Source organism: Leptodactylus fuscus, chromosome 1 (assembly GCF_031893055.1).
Source record: "Leptodactylus fuscus isolate aLepFus1 chromosome 1, aLepFus1.hap2, whole genome shotgun sequence".
NCBI lineage: Eukaryota > Metazoa > Chordata > Amphibia > Anura > Leptodactylidae > Leptodactylus > Leptodactylus fuscus.
In genome coordinates this window covers 149,538,606-149,558,535 of record NC_134265.1, presented here as the reverse complement: position 1 = coordinate 149,558,535, position 19,930 = coordinate 149,538,606, and the positions used below count along the sequence as shown (strand labels likewise).

Here is a 19,930-nt window from a genome sequence, read left to right as displayed (position 1 = left end):
CAACAATACATAATTGAGCTAAACTTTCCTTTACTTTAATAATGGTATTTTAAAATCATGTTGCTCTAAAGGACTAAATAGAAACAGCACCATAAAACAAAGGCACCACATCACCGCTGGATCAAATGCAAATGCTACGAGCAGCTCATAGGATAATACTGAATGTAAGCAGTAATATAATACACCAATAAAACTAGACTGACAATTATCTAAACCTTCCAAATTCTATAACTGCAGAGGATATAGCTACAAACCAAATGGACAAACAAAATATAGACTAACCTTGTAATCTATGAAATAAATGAAATTAACAATAGGTATAGACAAATTGGGACAGCTTCACTGTACACACATTTTTGGCTTCAGAACCATCTTAATTCCTAAACTCAAAAGAGACCTAGTATTATCCCAATCATTCTGACTAGAGATGAGCGAACACTAAAGTGTCCGAGGTTCGAAATCCGATTCGAACAGCCGCACACTGTTCAGCTGTTCGAACGGATTTCGAACCCCATTATAGTCTATGGGGGGAAATGCTCGTTCGTTTCAGGGGTACGCAAAATTCGATAAGATTATACTTTCCAAGTCCACGAGTGACAGTCGGGCTGGATTCCCCTTGAAGTCTTCTCCCGGCGCAGCGGCCCCGCGGCGTCTTCCGGCTGGAATTCACTCTGCCTAGGCATCGGGGCCTAGGCAGAGCCGACTGCGCATGCGCAGTCGGCTCTGCCTAGGCCAGATACCTAGGCAGAGTGAATTCCAGCCGGAGGACGCCGCGGGGACGCTGCACGGAGAAGACTTCTAAAGGTAAGAGAAGAACCAGCGTTGATTGGCAGAATGTATAGCATTCTGCCAATCAACGCTGGTTCTGTATCGAACCTTAAACTTCGAACAGCTAGTAGTGTTCGATCGAGTACGAGTATTTCGAATACCGTAGTATTTGATCGAACACCTACTCGATCGAACACTACTCGCTCATCTCTAATTCTGACCCATTTGTTTGCTCCATCAAGACTATAGGTGAGTATTGAATATTTTGACCAATAGAACACAAAATTTCCTCCCTTGCATTGCGCACCCCTTTCTCTGGGCCAAGATGGTGGTCAATTTCCATTACTCTCAACTTGGTGGTCCTCCACACAAATCTGTTCTCTGTAAATGATAAGCTACAAATATGTTTTCAGCTAAGCAATGGGTATCAGAAACAGATACTGTTGAGGGTCCCCTTATTGGAATGATGAGTGATGTGACTGCCAATTGCAAGAAGAGTGCTGGGAATGTTCCTTCATAATGGTCTAGATTGCTTTTAGGCTAAAGCCCCCAAGTAGTGTCCTGCAGCAAAAAAGTCCTGTGGGAAAAACCACGGTGGCAATGCATCATAGTTTTTCCCACAGTGCTTTTTCACAGAAAGTTTGCAGAGGTTTCCACTATGGACTTTATGTTTCAATTATACCTATAGGGAAACCACCAATGTATCCATAGGTATAATTGACATGCTGCGATTTCCAAAACCACAACGGTTTTGGAAATAGCAGCATGTCCACTACACTTATTTTCCCGCAAAGTAGGGATGGGATTTGCTAGAATCTCAACCACTTTGCTGTGATTGTTAAATGCTGCTTTTTTTTCCTTCTTGTTTCCACCATGGACAAACTGCAGGGTTTATACCACATGGGGCCCAGACCTTAACCCCTTAGTGACCAGCCTGTTTTGGACCTTAATGACCAAGCCAAATTTTTGAAATTTGCCCTGTGTGACTTTATCAATGAATAATTCTGTAACAGTATATTGCATCCTAGCGATTCTGATATTGTTTTTTCGTGACATGTTGTACTTTACTGAGAAGGTAAAATTAGACTGATATAACTTGTGTAAATTTATTAAAAAACTCGCAAATGCTGAAAATTTTGAAAATTTTTCAATGTTTTCCATTTTTAGCTGCGATATCTCACATATACACAATAATACAGGGCAAAAAAGTTAGTAGTTATATATTTCCAAATGTTCCTTTTGTGTTTCAAGCATATTTGAGATAATTTTAGCATATTTGAGTAACTTAGACAATTTACAAGTTTATCAAGTTTATAAGCAAATTTTGGAAATTTTGAGTGTGTGATTTTTTCCTGTACCAAGCTATGTTTGCAGACAGGAATAGGTGGCATAATGACAGAAACTCCCATTAAATGACCCAATTTGGAAAACTAGACCCCTTCAGGTATTCTTTGAGGGGTATAGTGAGCATTTTGATCAAACAAATATTGTTTTGCAAGAATTATTACAAATGATGAAAAAAATTTCATTTTAATTTTCTTCAAATATGTGTCATATTAAAGCCAGTTTTTTTGCACACAACACATCAAAAAGAAGAAACACACCCCAAAATATATCACCCCACTTCTCCCGTGTTAAAAAATGTTCACTTTGTGGCCTTAGTCCTATATACGCACGTACAGTAGGGCCTAAGAGGTAGGGAGGGCCAAATGGATTTCAAAGCACAAATTTTGCTTGCAGATATTTTATGTCCATTGCACATTCAAACAAGATTTGAGTTACCAAAGCAATTGAAAACACCCATAAATGACACCATTTTATAAACTAGACCCCTAAGGGTATTCATTGAGGGGTATAGAGAGTACTTTGACCCTATAAGTTTTGAGAAAATTTGCGTCAAACAAAAAAATTTTCATATTTTTTACACAAGTGTCATTTTATAGGCCGTTTTTTTTTGCACATAACACAAGAAAATGAAGAAAAACACCCCAAAATAGATGACCCCATTTCTCCCGTGGTCAAAAATGTACACTTTGTGGCCTTAATCCCATGTACGGACGCACAGTAGGGCCCAAAAAGAAGGGAGCACCAACTGGATTTCAAGACACAATTTTTGCTTCTAAATGTTTCAGGCCCATTGCGCATTCAAACAAGATTTGAGTTACCAAAACAATTGAAAACCCCAATAAATGACACAATTTTATAAACTAGACCCCTTGAGGTATTCATTGAGGGGTATAGTGAGTATTTTGACCCCATAGGTTTTAAAAGAATTTGCGTCAAACAAAAAATTCTCATATTTTTTACACAAAAGAGTAATTTTAAAGGCAGTTTTTTTGCACATAACACATGAAAATGAAGAAAAACACCCCAAAATAGATGGCCCCATTTCTCCCGTGTTCAAAAATGTACACTTTGTGGCCTTAATTCTATGTACGGACGCACGGTAGGGCCCAAAAAGAAGGGATCACCAACTGGATTTCAAGACTCAAATTTTGCTTGCAGATATTTCAGGCCCATTGCACATTCAAACAAGATTTGAGATACCAAAACAATTGAAACCCCCATAAATGACCCCATTTTATAAACTAGACCCCTTAAGGTATTCATTGAGGGGTATAGTGAACATTTTGACCCTATAGCCGTTTCACAGATTTTACTAACTTAGGGATGTGTAGGTTAAAAATTAGTAAAATGTCCCTTTATCCCCAAAGTTTTCATTTTCACAAGGGGTTAAAGGAGAGAAAGCCCCCCACAGTTTGTTACACAATTTCTCCTGAACACGGCAATACCCCATATGTGTCCATAATCTGCTGTATGGGGACATGGTGGGGCTCAGAATGGAATGAGCGCTATTTGGATTTTGGAGGGCAGATGTTGCTGGAATAGTTTTCAGGTGCCATGTCGCATTTGCTGAACCCCTAAAGTACCAATACAATGGAAACCCCTCAAATGTGACTCCACTTTAAAAACTACACCCATCAAGGAATGTATCAAGGGGTATTATCATTTTGAGCCTAAAAATGCTTCCCAAAAATTAATGTACAAAATGAAAATTGACATTTTTAAAGAAATATGTCATTTCGGTGCCCAATACGTTGCACCCACTTTGTGTTGTCAGAGACCTGCACTCCTAAAACTATTAAGGGGCCATCCCGAGGGTCAAAAAATTATATATGTGGGTGTAAACTGCCGCTTGGGCACACAGCAGGGCTCAGAAGAGAAGGAGCAGTGCGCTTTTTAGCTATTGGGGTACAGTGTTAGAGGGACTTTCGGGGCGCCATGTTGCTTTTGCAGAGCCCTGAAGGTGCCAGTAAACTGGAATTCGCCAAGAAGTGACCCCATTTTGTAGGGGAAATTTTAGGGTCTCGGCAAATATGACATGGTGTCCAAAAACCAACAATCTAAATCTGCACTCCAAAAGCACATAGCGCTCCTTCACATCTGCGCCCTGCTGTGTACCCAAATGGCGGTGTATGCCCACATGTATGACACTGGTGTACCCCGGATAACAGACTTAATGCCATATGTAGGTAGAAAGGCTGTTTGGACACAGCCGGGCACAGAAGGAAAGGAGCGCTATATTGGTTTTTGGAGCACAGTTTGGTTTTAGGACACCATGCCACTTTTGCAAAGCCCCTGAAGTGGAATCTGCAGACATCTCACCCCATTTTGGACACTACCCCACTGATGGCATTTATCAAGCGGTGTAGCGAGCATTTTAACCCTTGAGGGTTGCATTTATTTGGTTTCCAGAAATGAAATTGCGGCTGATAATGAGAAGTTAAAAATGAAGTTTTCCAGAGCTTTGCCATTTCAGTATCTGATATGTTGTGCCCAACTTATGTCAGCAGAGATACACACTCCAAAAACTGTTAAGTGGGTATCCCGGGCATAACAGCTTTCAGAGCGTTCATCTCTGATACGAGTCGGACACAACATATTACGCACTGAAATGACCGATTCTTGGAAAAATTGTCATTTTCACTTCTCACAATCAGCTTTGTATTCATTTATGGATAATATGTTATAGCAACACTTGGGGGTTAAAAATGCTCTCTGTACCCCTGGATAAATCCTTCAGGGGTGTAGTTTCCAAAATAAGGTCACATATCAGGGGATTCCACTTTACTGGCGCTTCAGCTCTGCAAAAGTGTCATGGCATCCAAAAACCAAACCGTCTGCGCTCCAAAAACCCAATAACCCTTCTTTTCCCTTCTGTGTCCGGCTGTGCCCTAATATCAGTTTATACCCACATATGACATTACGTCCGTTATCCTGGGTACACCAGTGTCATACATGTGGCATAAACTGCAGTTTGGGCGCACAGCAGGGCGCAGAAGGGAAGGAGCGCTATGCGACTTTTAGAGTACAGATTCAGATGTTTGGTATCTGGACGCCATGTCATGTTTGTAGAGCCTATAACGTACCAGAAAACTGGATTCCCCAAAGGAGTCACCCCATTTTGAAAACTGCACCCCTGAAAGAATATATCAGGGGGTGTAGTGAGTATTAGTACCCCGGACGTGATTGCAGAGGGGATGGCGAAGAGGGAATATATAAGCGGTGTGGAGGACATTGCAAACACCAAATTCCCTACTATGTCCCATGATTGGGGGAGTCACTCTGGGGTCACTTAGGGGGTCACTTCCGGTGTCTTTTCCCTCGTAAGCTGTAAATCTGGGGTGTCCCCTGATATCCGCTTGCACAGCTTATACACTCACTGGCCACTTTATTAGGTACACCATGCTAGTAACGGGTTGGACCCCCTTTTGCCTTCAGAACTGCCTCAATTCTTTGTGGCATAGATTCAACAAGGTGCTGAAAGCATTCCTCAGAGATTTTGGTCCATATTGACATGATGGCATCACACAGTTGCCGCAGATTTGTCGGCTGCACATCCATGATGCGAATCTCCCGTTCCACCACATCCCAAAGATGCTCTATTGGATTGAGATCTGGTGACTGTGGAGGCCATTGGAGTACAGTGAACTCATTGTCATGTTCAAGAAACCAGTCTGAGATGATTCCAGCTTTATGACATGGCGCATTATCCTGCTGAAAGTAGCCATCAGATGTTGGGTACATTGTGGTCATAAAGGGATGGACATGGTCAGCAACAATACTCAGGTAGGCTTTGGCGTTGCAACGATGCTCAATTGGTACCAAGGGGCCCAAAGAGTGCCAAGAGAATATTCCCCACACCATGACACCACCACCACCAGCCTGAACCGTTGATACAAGGCAGGATGGATCCATGCTTTCATGTTGTTGACGCCAAATTCTGACCCTACCATCCGAATGTCGCAGCAGAAATCGAGACTCATCAGACCAGGCAACGTTTTTTCCAATCTTCAATTGTCCAATTTCGATGAGCTTGTGCAAATTGTAGCCTCAGTTTCCTGTTCTTAGCTGAAAGGAGTGGCACCCGGTGTGGTCTTCTGCTGCTGTAGCCCATCTGCCTCAAAGTTCGACGTACTGTGCGTTCAGAGATGCTCTGCTGGCTACCTTGGTTGTAACGGGTGGCTATTTGAGTCACTGTTGCCTTTCTATCAGCTCGAACCAGTCTGGCCATTCTCCTCTGACCTCTGGCATCAACAACGCATTTCCGCCCACAGAACTGCCGCTCACTGGATGTTTTTTCTTTTTCGGACCATTCTCTGTAAACCCTAGAGATGGTTGTGCGTGAAAATCCCAGTAGATCAGCAGTTTCTGAAATACTCAGACCAGCCCTTCTGGCACCAACAACCATGCCACGTTCAAAGGCACTCAAATCACCTTTCTTCCCCATACTGATGCTCGGTTTGAACTGCAGGAGATTGTCTTGACCATGTCTACATGCCTAAATGCACTGAGTTGCCGCCATGTGATTGGCTGATTAGAAATTAAGTGTTAACGAGCAGTTGGACAGGTGTACCTAATAAAGTGGCCGGTGAGTGTATATTCCCTACCTGACGCAGCCAGTTGTATTCTAATGATTTGGCGATTTTGGGGTTGTTTGTCTTCACATTACTAGATGCTATATTTTCTTTATTTTTCTGGTGACATGGCCATATAAGGGCTTGTTGTTTGCGGGATGAGATGCATTTTGTAATGACACCATTTTTGGGTGCCTACAACTTATTGAATACATTTTATTAACCCTTTTTTGCAGGATTTTTTAAAGAAAAATCAATCCTGGCATTGCATTCTACCTTTTAAATTTTTCGCCATGCAGCGTACAATATAAGTAACATGTTCCCTTTATTCTGCGGGTCGGTACGGTTACGGCGATACCTCATTTATAGTATTTTTTTTATGCGATACTAATTCTGTAGAATAAAAACACATTTAGGGACATAAATCAATGTTTTTTGCATCGCCATCTTCTGAGAAGCGTAACATTTTTATTTTTCGGTTGACAGTGTTGGTTGTGGGCTTATTTTTTGCGGGACAATGTGCGCTTTTTATTGGTACTGTTGTGGGGTGTATATGACTTTTTGATCACTTTTTATAGCATATTTTGTAAGGTGAGATGGCGAAAAATCACTACTTCCGGCGGGTTTTTTCCGGGGTTTTTTTTCGACGTTCACCGTATACATTAAATATTGTTGGAGTTTTATTGTTCAGATTGTTACGGACGCGACGATACCAAATATGTATTGTTTTTATTAAGTTTTAGGTTTTTTTTAATATAATTCATTTTTTATAGAAAAAAGGAAATTTTGGGGCTTTATAAGTTTATTCATTTTTATCAGACACTTTATTTATTTTTCACTTTTTATTTTTTACTTTTACACTTTTTACTTTAGGACACTTGGATTAGTGATGCTTTGATAAAAGCATCACTAATTCTCTATTAGACGCTGCAGGACACAGCTCTCAGTGTCTTGCAGCGTCTGGAGGAAGTCAGTCGCAGGGGCTGCCTGCGTCTGACTTCCTCTTAAAGCGGCAGGATCAACCAGGTATTGGGGGTCTTTTGGAGCTTGGGGTCACTGGCCAGACCCCAGGCTCCATGTTAGAGACATCGGCACCCCTCGATCTCGCCGCGGGGGGTGCCGATTCGGCCGGCACCGTCACGGAACCGCTTCAGTTCCGTGATCATGTTTGATCACGGAACTGAAGGGGTTAAAACCCCCCGATCGGAGCCCCCTCCGATGGGGGGTAATGTAGCAGGGTCTTAGCTGTCAGATACAGCTAAGATCCGCTCCAATTACATCGGCACTGACAGGGAATCCTTCCCTGACTGCCCGACGTAATTTTACTATAGGGCAGTCAGGAAGGACCTGTCAGTGCCGACGTAATTTTACTATGGGCCGGTCGTTAAGGGGTTAATGTCACAGCAAGTCTTTTATGGTGAATTGTGTATCACGGACTCCATGCAATATTATATGTATGAGATTGTGAAATATGCTATTTTATGTTGATAATGAAAAACTTAAAAACAAAACTGCTTTAAAAAACCTCCATAATTTACTTTGATTGTTACAGATTAGTCTAAGGCTAGGTACACATCAGCATTGGAGTCTCTCTTTGGAAACTGCGTCACAGTGACCACTGAAAGTCCGACTTTTTTTGTCCGATGGTTTCAGTTGAAAACAACAGACACCCAACAGATTTCATTATAGTCAATGGGGTAGGGATGGACACCATTGGTCTCCACTGTTTTAGTGGTCTGAGTGTCCATAGTTCTGTCCCTCTATCGGACCAGAACAATAGACATTATAGCACAGATGTGAACATAACATAAGCTGATTTTGATGGGACCAGCTAACAATCTGAAGTTTATGGAGGCTTCTTGAATTTCCACATGCCTAAACCTTCTGAACTGAAGGAAGATATGTAAGTGTCTGGCAGCAATATTCTCCACTCTTTCCATAAAACACATGTATACTGGACTAGTTGTGCATGAAGGAGGCTGAGAGATACTGTAGTGTTTGACTGACAGCTACCTAATGTGTACAGACGTATTATTCTAAGGGCCCCTTCACACGGCGTAAGCGCGCCGCTCATTTAGACACGTATACACGTGTCCGAGCGCGGCGCTTCAAAACAGAGCCCATTGATTTAAATGAGAAACGCGCGTATATCGGCATATACGCGCGCTTCCCATTGAAATCAGTGGGCTCTGTTTTGAAGCGCCGCGCTCGGACACATGTATACGTGTCTAAATTAGCTGCGCGCTTACGCCGTGTGAAGGGGATCTAAGACTCAAAACAGAATTGGAGTAGGACAGAACTGGATTGTCTAAAATATTGTAAAATAGGAGTAATACTGGCATAAAAACATGAAGCTCTTTGGAGGATAGTATATAAGGGATAGTTTATCTGGATTTTGTTAGCATTTAGTGAAGACATAACTTTCAATTTATTCTTGTCTAGTATTTCCCAAGATATTTAAAGCTTTTCATTTGGTAAGTATATCTGCTAGGGAAAACTCTTGCAATGAACCCTTTTCTATTTTTACAACCAAAATGTACAGCATGTTTCCAGCATCAGATATATTATAGCTACAGTCAAGCCCTGGGTTTTTAGCGTGGTCATACATAGAATTGTTCACTGAACATATCTGCAATTCCACAACTCATCATGCCTTTTCTTCCTCATATATCCTCTATGTAAAGAGTAAAGCAGGTTTGCCTTTATAACAAGTTATTCATTTTAATTCTTTTCAGATAATATTTTTTAATAACAAATAAATATCTTTTACCTTTCTTTTATATTTCCAAGGAAAATTGAAGGAATGGTCCTTAGTATTATATGGTACATCTATTCAGCCATATTCACCTAGAAACGATGTTCCTAAAGTGGAACGGGTACGCTCTAGCCCTGTGGAGGAGCCATCTGAGGAATACAATATTGATGACTACACAGGTGAGGCATATCAATGACTGATATATTTTCATTTAGGATTAGTTTTACTTGCACAAGCTCCTTAGTACTTAGGGTGCATTCACAAGGAGGAAAATGGCGCTGAATTTGGTGTGGAATCAGCGTCAGATTCAACGCTGAAAAAAGCCTCACATTGACTTCAATGGATTCCTTTTTCTGCAGAAAAAGGAACCCACCAAAGTCAATGGGAGGATTTTTTTTCAGCGCTGAATCTGACGCTGATTCCACACCAAATTCAGCGCCATTTTCCTCTGTGTGAATGCACCGTTACAGTAAGAACTTCTAATTCACCCTTGGATGTCTATGGAACCCTTCAGGAAACAACTGGTATTGCTTTGAACGTTATCTGCATACTGTAACATTCCCATTGCTGAACCACCAGTGAATCCATTGATAACAATATATAAAGGAACTGCTGATATTTTATTTTCCTGTATATTATTAGAACTACTGTGAAATATGGTGTACTCTTCATATTACACATGGCTACATCTTTATTACATAGGATACAGTTTGTTCACTTTGAGCAACATATACCTGTATGAAATGAATTTCTATACTAGAGAATGAGATGCTGCCCATTTTTTTTTTACTTGTATGTAGTTGCTGGTCTTATGCCTAATTTAATGCATTATCTGATTGTATGTTTTGTATGACACCCACATAAATGACTATACACATTATCCTGACACTAGGTCCTTGTGATCCTGAATGCAGTGACGTGGGCTGTGACGGGCCTGGACCTCATCACTGCACTGACTGTCTACACTTTTATTATAAAGCAAAGAATAATACAAGGTAAACACACAGCAATGCTGCTGGTATTTCTTTATAACTAACTCCCCCCCCCAAAAAAAAAATAAATAAATATAGATATATATATATATATATATATATATATATATATATATATATATATATATATAAAAAAATTTTTTTTTTCCCTTACCAAATAAACTTTCTCTTTTTGGGTTGTTAAATATGCTCCAGTCAAAGTAGTAGGGAGCCACAGATTATTAAGAGGACCCGTCAACATTGACGTGTATTTTAGTAAATACTTGTATTTTCCATGAAGTTACAGAGGTGCTAAAGCTTGTACTATACCTTTGTCTGTTTCCTTTGTTATTCGACCTAGAAACTTATGTATAAATTGACAACTGGGTGTTACTATTTGGTATATCAAAGAGGTGGGGCCCTACAGGCACTGGAAACACTGACTGGATAGTATCACAATATGGCTGGGCACACCCCAACTGGTAACACCATTCATTGAGGAATGACACAGAGGTATAAGAACATATTCTCCAGAACGATTTCATTGGGGATACAAGCATGTGATATCAAATACGTCAAGAGAGGAGACAGATCATCTTTGCGGGAATATAGTCACTGTGTCAGTTTTAGTGAAACACTGAATTTTTACAAAGTTCTTTGTTACCTGCTGTGGCTTTTATGTCCTTAAAGAAATAGAATTGTCTCTGTTGTTACTATTACTGTAAATTGTCTAAGTCATTGCGGTTACTGTAAATGTTGAATGAGAAGAAAACTAAAGGAGGAAAAAAGCAGAAAGACTATATAAGGCCACTCAAACTCTTATAACTAATAAACACATTGTTTCTCGCAAGTTTTTTTTTTTTAAAAAAAAAATAGGCAAACTATAATTGCGTTTCAAATTAAAAGTCGAAACAATTGAGGTTAGAGTTCCTTTACCGTCAATGCAGCTGAAATTGTTACTTAACCTGTCAGTGTGAACAGATATAATTCATGGGCCTTCAAGCAAGGTTGAACAAATAAAAGCTACGATTTGCTCTGAATCATTAACCAAAGTGTGAAATTGTCTTTAAGCTGATATAAAAAGCATGTTTTATCCACCAAGTAAATGCAGACTGTAAAGCACAGAACAAAAGGAACCCTAAATGTAGAATTTGTTGTTCTTAAGTTCAGCTCACCGGTGATATTTGCTTGAAGATTAGAAAACTTCCAATTCAGAGACACTTAAATCCTGTAATAGTGGGCATGTTTAATGGTGGCCTTTAAGCGTCTGTGTCTTTACAGGATTTGTGTATCAGAATGTCCCCCAGGACACTACTTTGCCGAAAAGAAGAGGTGTAAAAAATGTTTCCCAAACTGTGAAATGTGCGTAGGAAGTCGTAGTGACCAGTGCACAGCTTGTAAATCTGGCTATTACTTAAATGAAGAGACCAACAGCTGCATCACCAACTGTCCAGATGGCTTCTACTTGAATGAAAGTAGGTTCTCTTCCGGTTACCATATTCGCATTTATGTATGTTACAATCATTGTATTTCAATCTTAGTTTTTAAGCTAAGGCCCAACGTGGTGGAAAAGCAGCTTTTTTGTCGCAGATTTTCTGTTGTTTTTTTTTTTGCCAAACTCGAGTTGCTACAAAAGAAATGGGAAATATACTTCTCCGTTTTGCTGAATTCACTCCTGACTTTGGCTCCAAAAGCACAGCAAAAATTACAACAAATAAGCCAGCTTGTCCTCAATGTGGGGCCTTATCATAAGGCTAAGGCCCCACACAGTGGGCAGCAGCAAAAAAAAAAAAAAAAAATGAGGGAAAAACCACAGCAGAAATGCATCGCAGTTTTTCCCGCATCGCTTTTTGCAGAAAGTCTGCAGAGGTTTCCTATGTGGGCATTCTGCTTCCATTATACCTGTAGGGAAACTGCTGCCATTTCCATAAGTATAATTGACATGTTGCGATTTCCAAAATGTGACAGTTTTGGAAATCACGGGGTGTCCACAGTGTGTATTTTCTTGCAATGTGTCTATGGGATTTGCTAGAATCCCATCGACTTATTACGGACTGTAAAATGCTGAGGTTTTTTGGTGTTTATGTCACATGGGGCCCCGGCCTATGTCCTGATCCTGTAAAGCAAAAGTCATGACACAGATGAGAACAGATCATTACCTATGCCTAACAATATCTAAGCCAGTGGTTCTTAACCAGGGTTCGATCGAACCCTACGCCATATGCACGGTTCATTTTGTGTACCAGTAAAATACATATACCTATGTCTTGAATTTGGAAATAAATCATATTTGATTTATCACTAAAGAAGGGTTCAGTGAATGTGCATATGAAACTGGTGGGTTCGGTACCTCAAACAAGGTTAAGAACCACTGGTCTAAGCCTTTATTTGATGTGGATTTCTGGTGTATAATAGGTTTTATTATTGTTTGAAGATGACACTATATGGTTCTTGCTGAAACTTAACCACGTACTATCTGTGTATTCATTTTACATTGGTGCTTTAACCTCCATTTTTAACTTTTTGGAAGATTTAAATAAAAGTCAAATAAAAGTCAACAATAAACCCTGAAAAATACATTAGCTCAAATGTGCTGCAAAACCAGGTGCTTTCTGATCAATCATCCAATAGTCAGTCATTTATCACATGTTGTTCCTTGATAATTTGCCTATTCCCTAAAGCCACATCAAGGATGACATTGAAGAGCCTACCATCAATCTCTTAGAACATTGTTCTAAGATTTAGAATGTTATGCTTTGCAATATTGCACTGGGTAACTTTATTACTGTAGCAATATAACAATATAAATGAAGTTCATTCAGAATAAAAAGTCATATGTTATTTTCTTGTGAAAACTCCTTTTATGTATGCCATTGCTTATTGAGCCAGCTCTGTTTTAACTCGGACCTCTAAGAGTTTCTCTGTTTCTTCCCTATATAGTATATTAGATCAATGCCTCACAGCCATACATATGCCATCCTAACAGATGGAGTATGTACAGTACATGAATAATTTCTCTTCCCCAGTAGGGATCGCACAGAGCAGGGTGTACCTCGGAAATGTAGTTTTCACTAGTGAAGCAGACAGTCACATGCTACTTAGTAAGGATCTCTTACTGTGGCCATTATAGGCTGAATATGTAATAGAGCTATCAGGTGGCACATCTGAGAAGAGGTGGGGGAGTCACAGTTACTGTGCAGATGGTTTAGCCGCATGGTTGCTCAAGTTTTCAGAAAATCATTTGTTGGGAGAACCCCTTTAAATAGTCAAGACGATTCTTATAATAACCATTACTGATATCCTGAACTGAAAGTAGGAGATTTGAGCACCAGGGGCTGAATTTAAGGGATAAAAATTTACAATTCTGTTTATTTCCGTTTGATTAATCACAGATTGATGCTTGTGCTATGGAAAAAAAAATGCACACCAAAACAGATAGAGCATACTGATACAGTAGAAAGCTAAGGGCCCATTTACATGGCATGTTGCAATTGTGGAAAAATGCCCATTGACAATATAAAGCGTTGTTTGGTACATGTTTGTATTTTCCTCTTACACAGGTCACTGCAATCTACGTGGGGAGGAACAATCACTATAGTGATTGTTTGTTGGCAATATATCCCTGTTTGTACAGTCATGTACTGGGGATATTTGAGCATCCTTTATGTTTTTAAGGCCAAACCCCCACGTCGTGAAAACACTTGTGTTTTACAGTACCTGCAAAGTAAATGGGAATCTGGCTCATTTTCCACAGCATTTATTTGCTGTGCTTCACTACGTGGGGCCTTAACCTAAATGATTTGTTATTTGTTGGGTGATCTGAAGGAAAACTCTTGTTCCTGATATGCAATTGGCCTGATAATTGTGCTGTGTAATAGGGCCCTCAGCATGTCTGGAGTCCATGCTGTTGCAGCTGCTGATTTCACTTACGTAAATGAAAGCACTCTATTACCATCTTTCCACCATTACTGCTGCCAGGGCCACATTAACCATAGGGCAATTGGTGCACTTGCACTGGGCCCTATTGTTGTGGGGGCCCCAGATCCGTGCAGCAGACTTTCTGCACTGGAGAGCTCCGCTTACAACTGTATCGGCGTGATATTTATGTATTTTATTTTTTTATTATTTGGATGTATTAAGTTATGATTTTGCCACTTTTATATACACATAGATACATACTTACCATATTTTGGTTGTAAAAAAAAAAAAAGAAAACATCACTATTAAGTTTCTTTTGGGAAAACATAAAGATAGGGAAAGGTTAAATCTGTATCTGCCTTTTGATACTGAAGCTTTAAAGGAGTTGGCCTCTTTCAGACCAATATTGACAAACAAATGTACAATAAAAAGATATACAATTTTCCAATATACTTTCTGTATCAATTCCTCACGGTTTTCTAGCTTTCGGCTTGCTGTCATTCATTCTGTTACTTCTAGTGGATAAAACTCTGACCCTGGTCATGTGATTTACGGTCCATGGTCATGTGATGAGGACACAGGTGCACAGCTGATTACCAGGCAGATATCTGATTACTGACTGTGATTATAACGAGCGGCACCTGTGTGCTCATCACATGACCATGGACCGTAAATCACATGACCATGGTCAGAGTTTTCTCTTCTAGAAGTAACAGAATGAATGACAGCAAGCCGAAATCTAGAAAACTGTGAGGGATTGATACAGAAAGTATATTGGAAAATTGTATATCTTTTTATTGTACATTTGTTTGTCAATACCGGTCTGAAAGTGGCCAACCCCTTTAACTATCAAACAGGATCAACATTCATATTAAAATGTTATAATTTATATTACAATTAATGTAATGATGATTATATTACTTTTTGGCAAATGTTTAATGTACAAATGTTGTTTAAAATGTTGACAATGAAAATGGTGTTTTCCTAAATGTGTCTTATCTATAATACATTATCCTTTACAGATAAGAACCTCTGTCGAAAATGCCACGATAACTGCAAGACGTGCACTTCTGCTGACAATTGTACGGAATGCAGACATGGCCTGAGGTATGAAATCAATGAATTACTGTAGCTAACCACACGACCGCACATCAAAGCCATATTAACAAGCAGTGGTGTTGGAGGTCTTGAATGGGTTTGACTCTTTCTTTGTCGTAAAATTTTGCAGTGAATGAAAGAGCTCAGTGAGGCAGGAGGTGAGAAATTTCTATAGTAACATAAATGCTTAAAGAGACTCTGGGTAGTGATGAAATACTAATGCGATGTGCTGCTGAGAGCATGATTCTCAACCTCAGATGACTCATAAGATCTTTTAGCTTAGACTGTTACATTAAATGTCATATAGATTCTGTCAATAAAACAGAAACTTCTCATAAATATTAGATTTTACTCTTTATTCTTCTTTACTCACAGAGGTTTGCACAGATCAAGCAGGGGAGAACAAATATTTTACTTTGGCTCTTTGTTCTCCGGGCTACATTAGTAACATGTTACTGTGGCCAGCAGAGTCTATGATATGCCTGTGTTATGGCAGCAGACCTTTGATAAACAGCTCTCCTCCAGAAGTTTGGAACTGTTTTTCAAAGCACTTGATACAAGCCTGAATACTATACTAATTTACGCCAAGAACACTTTCATTTCATAGAAGTTGAGTATTGTTTTCTACTTAACATATGTGCAGTTGAAGAGAATCTATGTCATTGAAAATGCAGTCTTATCCGCAGGCAGCATATTATAGAGCAGGTAGAGCTGAGCAGATTAATATGTAGTTTTGTGGGAAACATTCCAGCATCAATTATATTTTTGAAATGGAGGGTGAGTTGATCGTTCATGCGTTCCGCTTATTAAAAATAAATAAATTAAACGGGCTCTATCATTGGGAAATCAATTTTTTAACTAAGCACATACTTACATAGCCGTTAGAAAGGCTATTCCACACATACCTTTTGTATGTAAATCGCCTAAGTAGTTTTTGAATTAGCCTCCAGCGAGCACCGGAAGTCTCAGTGAGCACTGTTTGCTGTGTGTGTGTGAGAGCAGGGAGGCTGCTGCTGCTGATGGCTGAACTACCTGCTCTCACACACAGCACATAGCAGAGAGAGAGAGGAGTGTGGGCTGAGAACTAATTGTGCTTGCTGGAAGCTGAGTAGCATATGCATAAAAAAAGGCTCATTCAAAAACTACTGAGGGGAATAACATACAAAAGGTAGGTGTGGAATAAACCTTTCTAAAGGCTATGCAAGGATGCGCTTAGTTAAAAATTATTTTTCCCAATGATAGAGCCCCTTTAAGCCTGGATAACCCCTTTAAAAAGGTTGTCCATGAATTGGAGCAACTCCTGTGGTGGGAGGTGTAAAATAAAAGAAAAACAAAAAAAGTAATACATGCTGGGAGGATTTTACCTGCTTCACCACCTCTGTCAAGAGCTAGGGAAACAGAGGAGATTTAACTGGAAAGGGAAGAGATTGGCTGGGTTTTTCAGCAGAGAAACAGAGCCTATACAATCTCTCCCATGCCCCGAAAGCACTTCATCTGGTTTTTACTGTTTCTTTTTTTTTTTTTTTTTTTTTTTTTTTTTTTTTTTTTTTGTGTGCAAATGAAGGCAAAATTCACTAGAAATGCAGGCTCTTGTGAGACTGTCCACTTCTAGGTACTAGGGCTGGTTGCATAGCCATTTTCCTGCTGACATACACTTTTAAACTAAAAGTATTATTTAATGCTGTTTGATAAATCTCACACGTCATTAGAATGTCTAGTATATTTTGGCGCATGGTGTTGCATGTTAGGAGCCTCTCTTCCTATAGGCCCTGTTTTTTCCCCAGAAAGGCATGACCCTTTTTTGTACAGAATGTAAAAGTGTCTAAAATACGTGATAAATGTGGTGAAAGGAGTACTATAGTTTTTTTGCCACAAATTATGCCAGAAATTGCCTTACATGCTGTTTTACTGGACTGGATAACATTTACAATAGACTATTATTGGCAAGGGTTAAAAAGACCAATGACTGTTAGAATTGTTCTAGCCCCGCTAACAGCACAGCTTTCTCCTAATGGAGTGTTCTTGTGCTGATCTATCCTTTTGAGCTCTACTTTCTTTAGTTTGCAGGGAACCCGATGTCTCATCAATTGTGATGATGGAAAATACTACAGCACTGTGAAGAAAGAGTGTGAACCATGTCACAGATCGTGCGCCACATGCTCAGGTAAAGCACTTCTTATCCCTCTGCATACACATATGCTCAGCTACATTTCTAATACATACAGAAAAGAAGGCAAAATACATTATTGTCTTATGTACATTATATAAACTCTAGTTATACTTTATGAACTAAATAACAAATTCAAAATAGCACTACACACGAAACTGTATATTTGAACCCCTGTGGTAGAATGGAAAAACAACATTTATTCATATTCAATAGTTGGTAGAACCCAGCAGATGCTTCCTTACGGATGGTATTGATAGACACAATACTCCCGGATGCCTGGTGAAACTTCTGGTGTATGTGAGCCATCGGTTGGGTGCGGCTTCTCTGGCCAGCACTCATAGGGCTCTATCTCTCAGTTTCGAAGATCTGCCGACTCGGGGCACATTCCAACAATCACCATTTACCTTCCACTTTTTAATCACATAGGCCAATGTCGATTTGGGGTAATTCAGTTTGCTTGCTATGTCCCTTAAGGATCGACCATTTCTGTGGTACCCGACAATTCCCCTTTCTTGAAATTGGACAGCTCTGCACTTCGTGGCATCTTGCTTACGACTAATGCCAATGCTGTTTCCTATTTAACCTCAGAAGTCATGACATACATCACAACCGCAGATATCTTCATTTGCATGGGTGTCCAAATACTTATTGGTAGACAGCGTAATCTATTCTGAACCTTTACCAAGTAAATGTTTCATATGTAGGTACATATACTATACTGGAATTTATATTGTATGTTTATATCCTATCTATCTAGGTCCTGGAATAGATAATTGTATGAATTGCGCAAAAGAAATGTTATTTGAAGATGGACGCTGTGTGACATTGTGTAGCCTTCCTTATTATCTGGCACTGCCCAAAGCTAATGGGATTAGGACCTGTAAAAGGTAAATTGTACCAACAGAGAATAATGTAAAATATTGATTGTCCCTATGCTGTATGTTTAGTGGGTGCTATGTTAGAATGTAATACACTAATAAATTGAGACATTAATGTTTAACCTCAGATAATAATAAGGGGTGTTCACACTTGCGTCACTGTCCGCCCACCATCATTCCGCCGAAATTACAGGAAAAAGAGCTTGGGGATGGCTTGCATACGGTCAATTTAAAACCCATTCATTTCAATGGGTTTTAAAGCAAACCGCCGGTGTCTGTATGCAGCTTCTGCACCATGAAACCGCTTTTTTTGCACGGACACAAAGTCCTGCAGTGTAAACATAAGGGAGGTTTCACACGCAATCTGAAACCAAAGTACTCTGAAGTAAAATGTATGAATTTATGCTCATGCCTTTTAAAATTTGTTTTGGCTGTCCTTACACTAGAAATTGAAATCAGTGCTTGATAGGAGCAAGTGTAGACTTACATTATGACTGACAACAATTTCTGGTGTAAGTTAGAGTAGGAATAAGGCCCCACGTAGCGTGCCAACAGCCAAAAAGTGCTCTCTGGTTTTTTCTGCTGGGCTTTTTATAGAAAGTCCACAGAGGACAAATCTCTTCTTCTGCTGGGAAAACTTGCTGCTTCTATTATACCTATATGGAAAAACGTGAGCATTTGTGTAGATATAATTGACATGCTGCGATTTACAAAAACTCAACGGCTTTTGAAATCACAGCATTTCCGTTGCGGATATTTTTCTGCAGTGTGTAGAAGGGATTAGCCAGAATCCCATCCACTTTGCAGGTACTATATAAAATGCTGTGACCAAATTATGGCGTTTTTGCTATGTGGGGCACTGGCTTAAGTATATTGATATGGGAGGCCCCTCCTGCTAATCTCCATCCTTTCTGTGACATCCACCCACTGTTCTTCCAGTTTTTGAAAAGTAGTGTGAGACTTACAAAGACACAGATTTATTCCAGGTTTCCATTGGAGGTGATCAGATGTACGCCAGTAGCTTCATACATATAGTCACAAAGTAAGGTCTTGTTCACATATGCGTTTGGTAACCCATTTGGGGAGACCACATGGGGACCCCCAAATGGACTACCGAACGCATTTGTGAGCGGAGTGCAGTGAAAGCACACAGACCCCATAGACTATAATGGAGTCCGTGTGCTTGGCGTGAGATCTCCGCATGAGTCATGCAGACAGAAAAGTAGATTGTGAGGTACCTTCCTGTCCGCATGTTCCCTGCAGAGATCTCGCTGCAAGCACACGGACTCCATTATAGTCTATGGGGTCTGTGTGCTTTCACTGCACACCACTTGCAAATGCTTTCGGTAGTCTGTTCGGGGGGTCCCCATGCGGACTCCTTGAATGGATTACCAAATGCAGATGTGAACCAAGAGTTAGGCTAAGGCAACACACTACGAATCACAGCTAAGAAA

The 19,930-nt window shown here is 39.9% G+C and overlaps 1 protein-coding gene across 2 annotated transcripts in view; it reads left to right on the top strand.

Annotated features, from left to right (window-relative positions):
• Positions 1 to 19,930, top strand: part of PCSK5 (proprotein convertase subtilisin/kexin type 5) — a 371,370-nt gene that overhangs the window by 207,258 nt on the left and 144,182 nt on the right. For both annotated transcript variants that reach the window (XM_075278157.1, XM_075278160.1), the window contains exons 14-19: positions 9,477 to 9,620; positions 10,334 to 10,436; positions 11,694 to 11,887; positions 15,353 to 15,437; positions 17,489 to 17,592; positions 18,356 to 18,485. In XM_075278157.1, the coding sequence (XP_075134258.1) occupies positions 9,477 to 9,620; positions 10,334 to 10,436; positions 11,694 to 11,887; positions 15,353 to 15,437; positions 17,489 to 17,592; positions 18,356 to 18,485 (760 nt within the window). The remainder of the gene's footprint in view (positions 1 to 9,476; positions 9,621 to 10,333; positions 10,437 to 11,693; positions 11,888 to 15,352; positions 15,438 to 17,488; positions 17,593 to 18,355; positions 18,486 to 19,930) is intronic.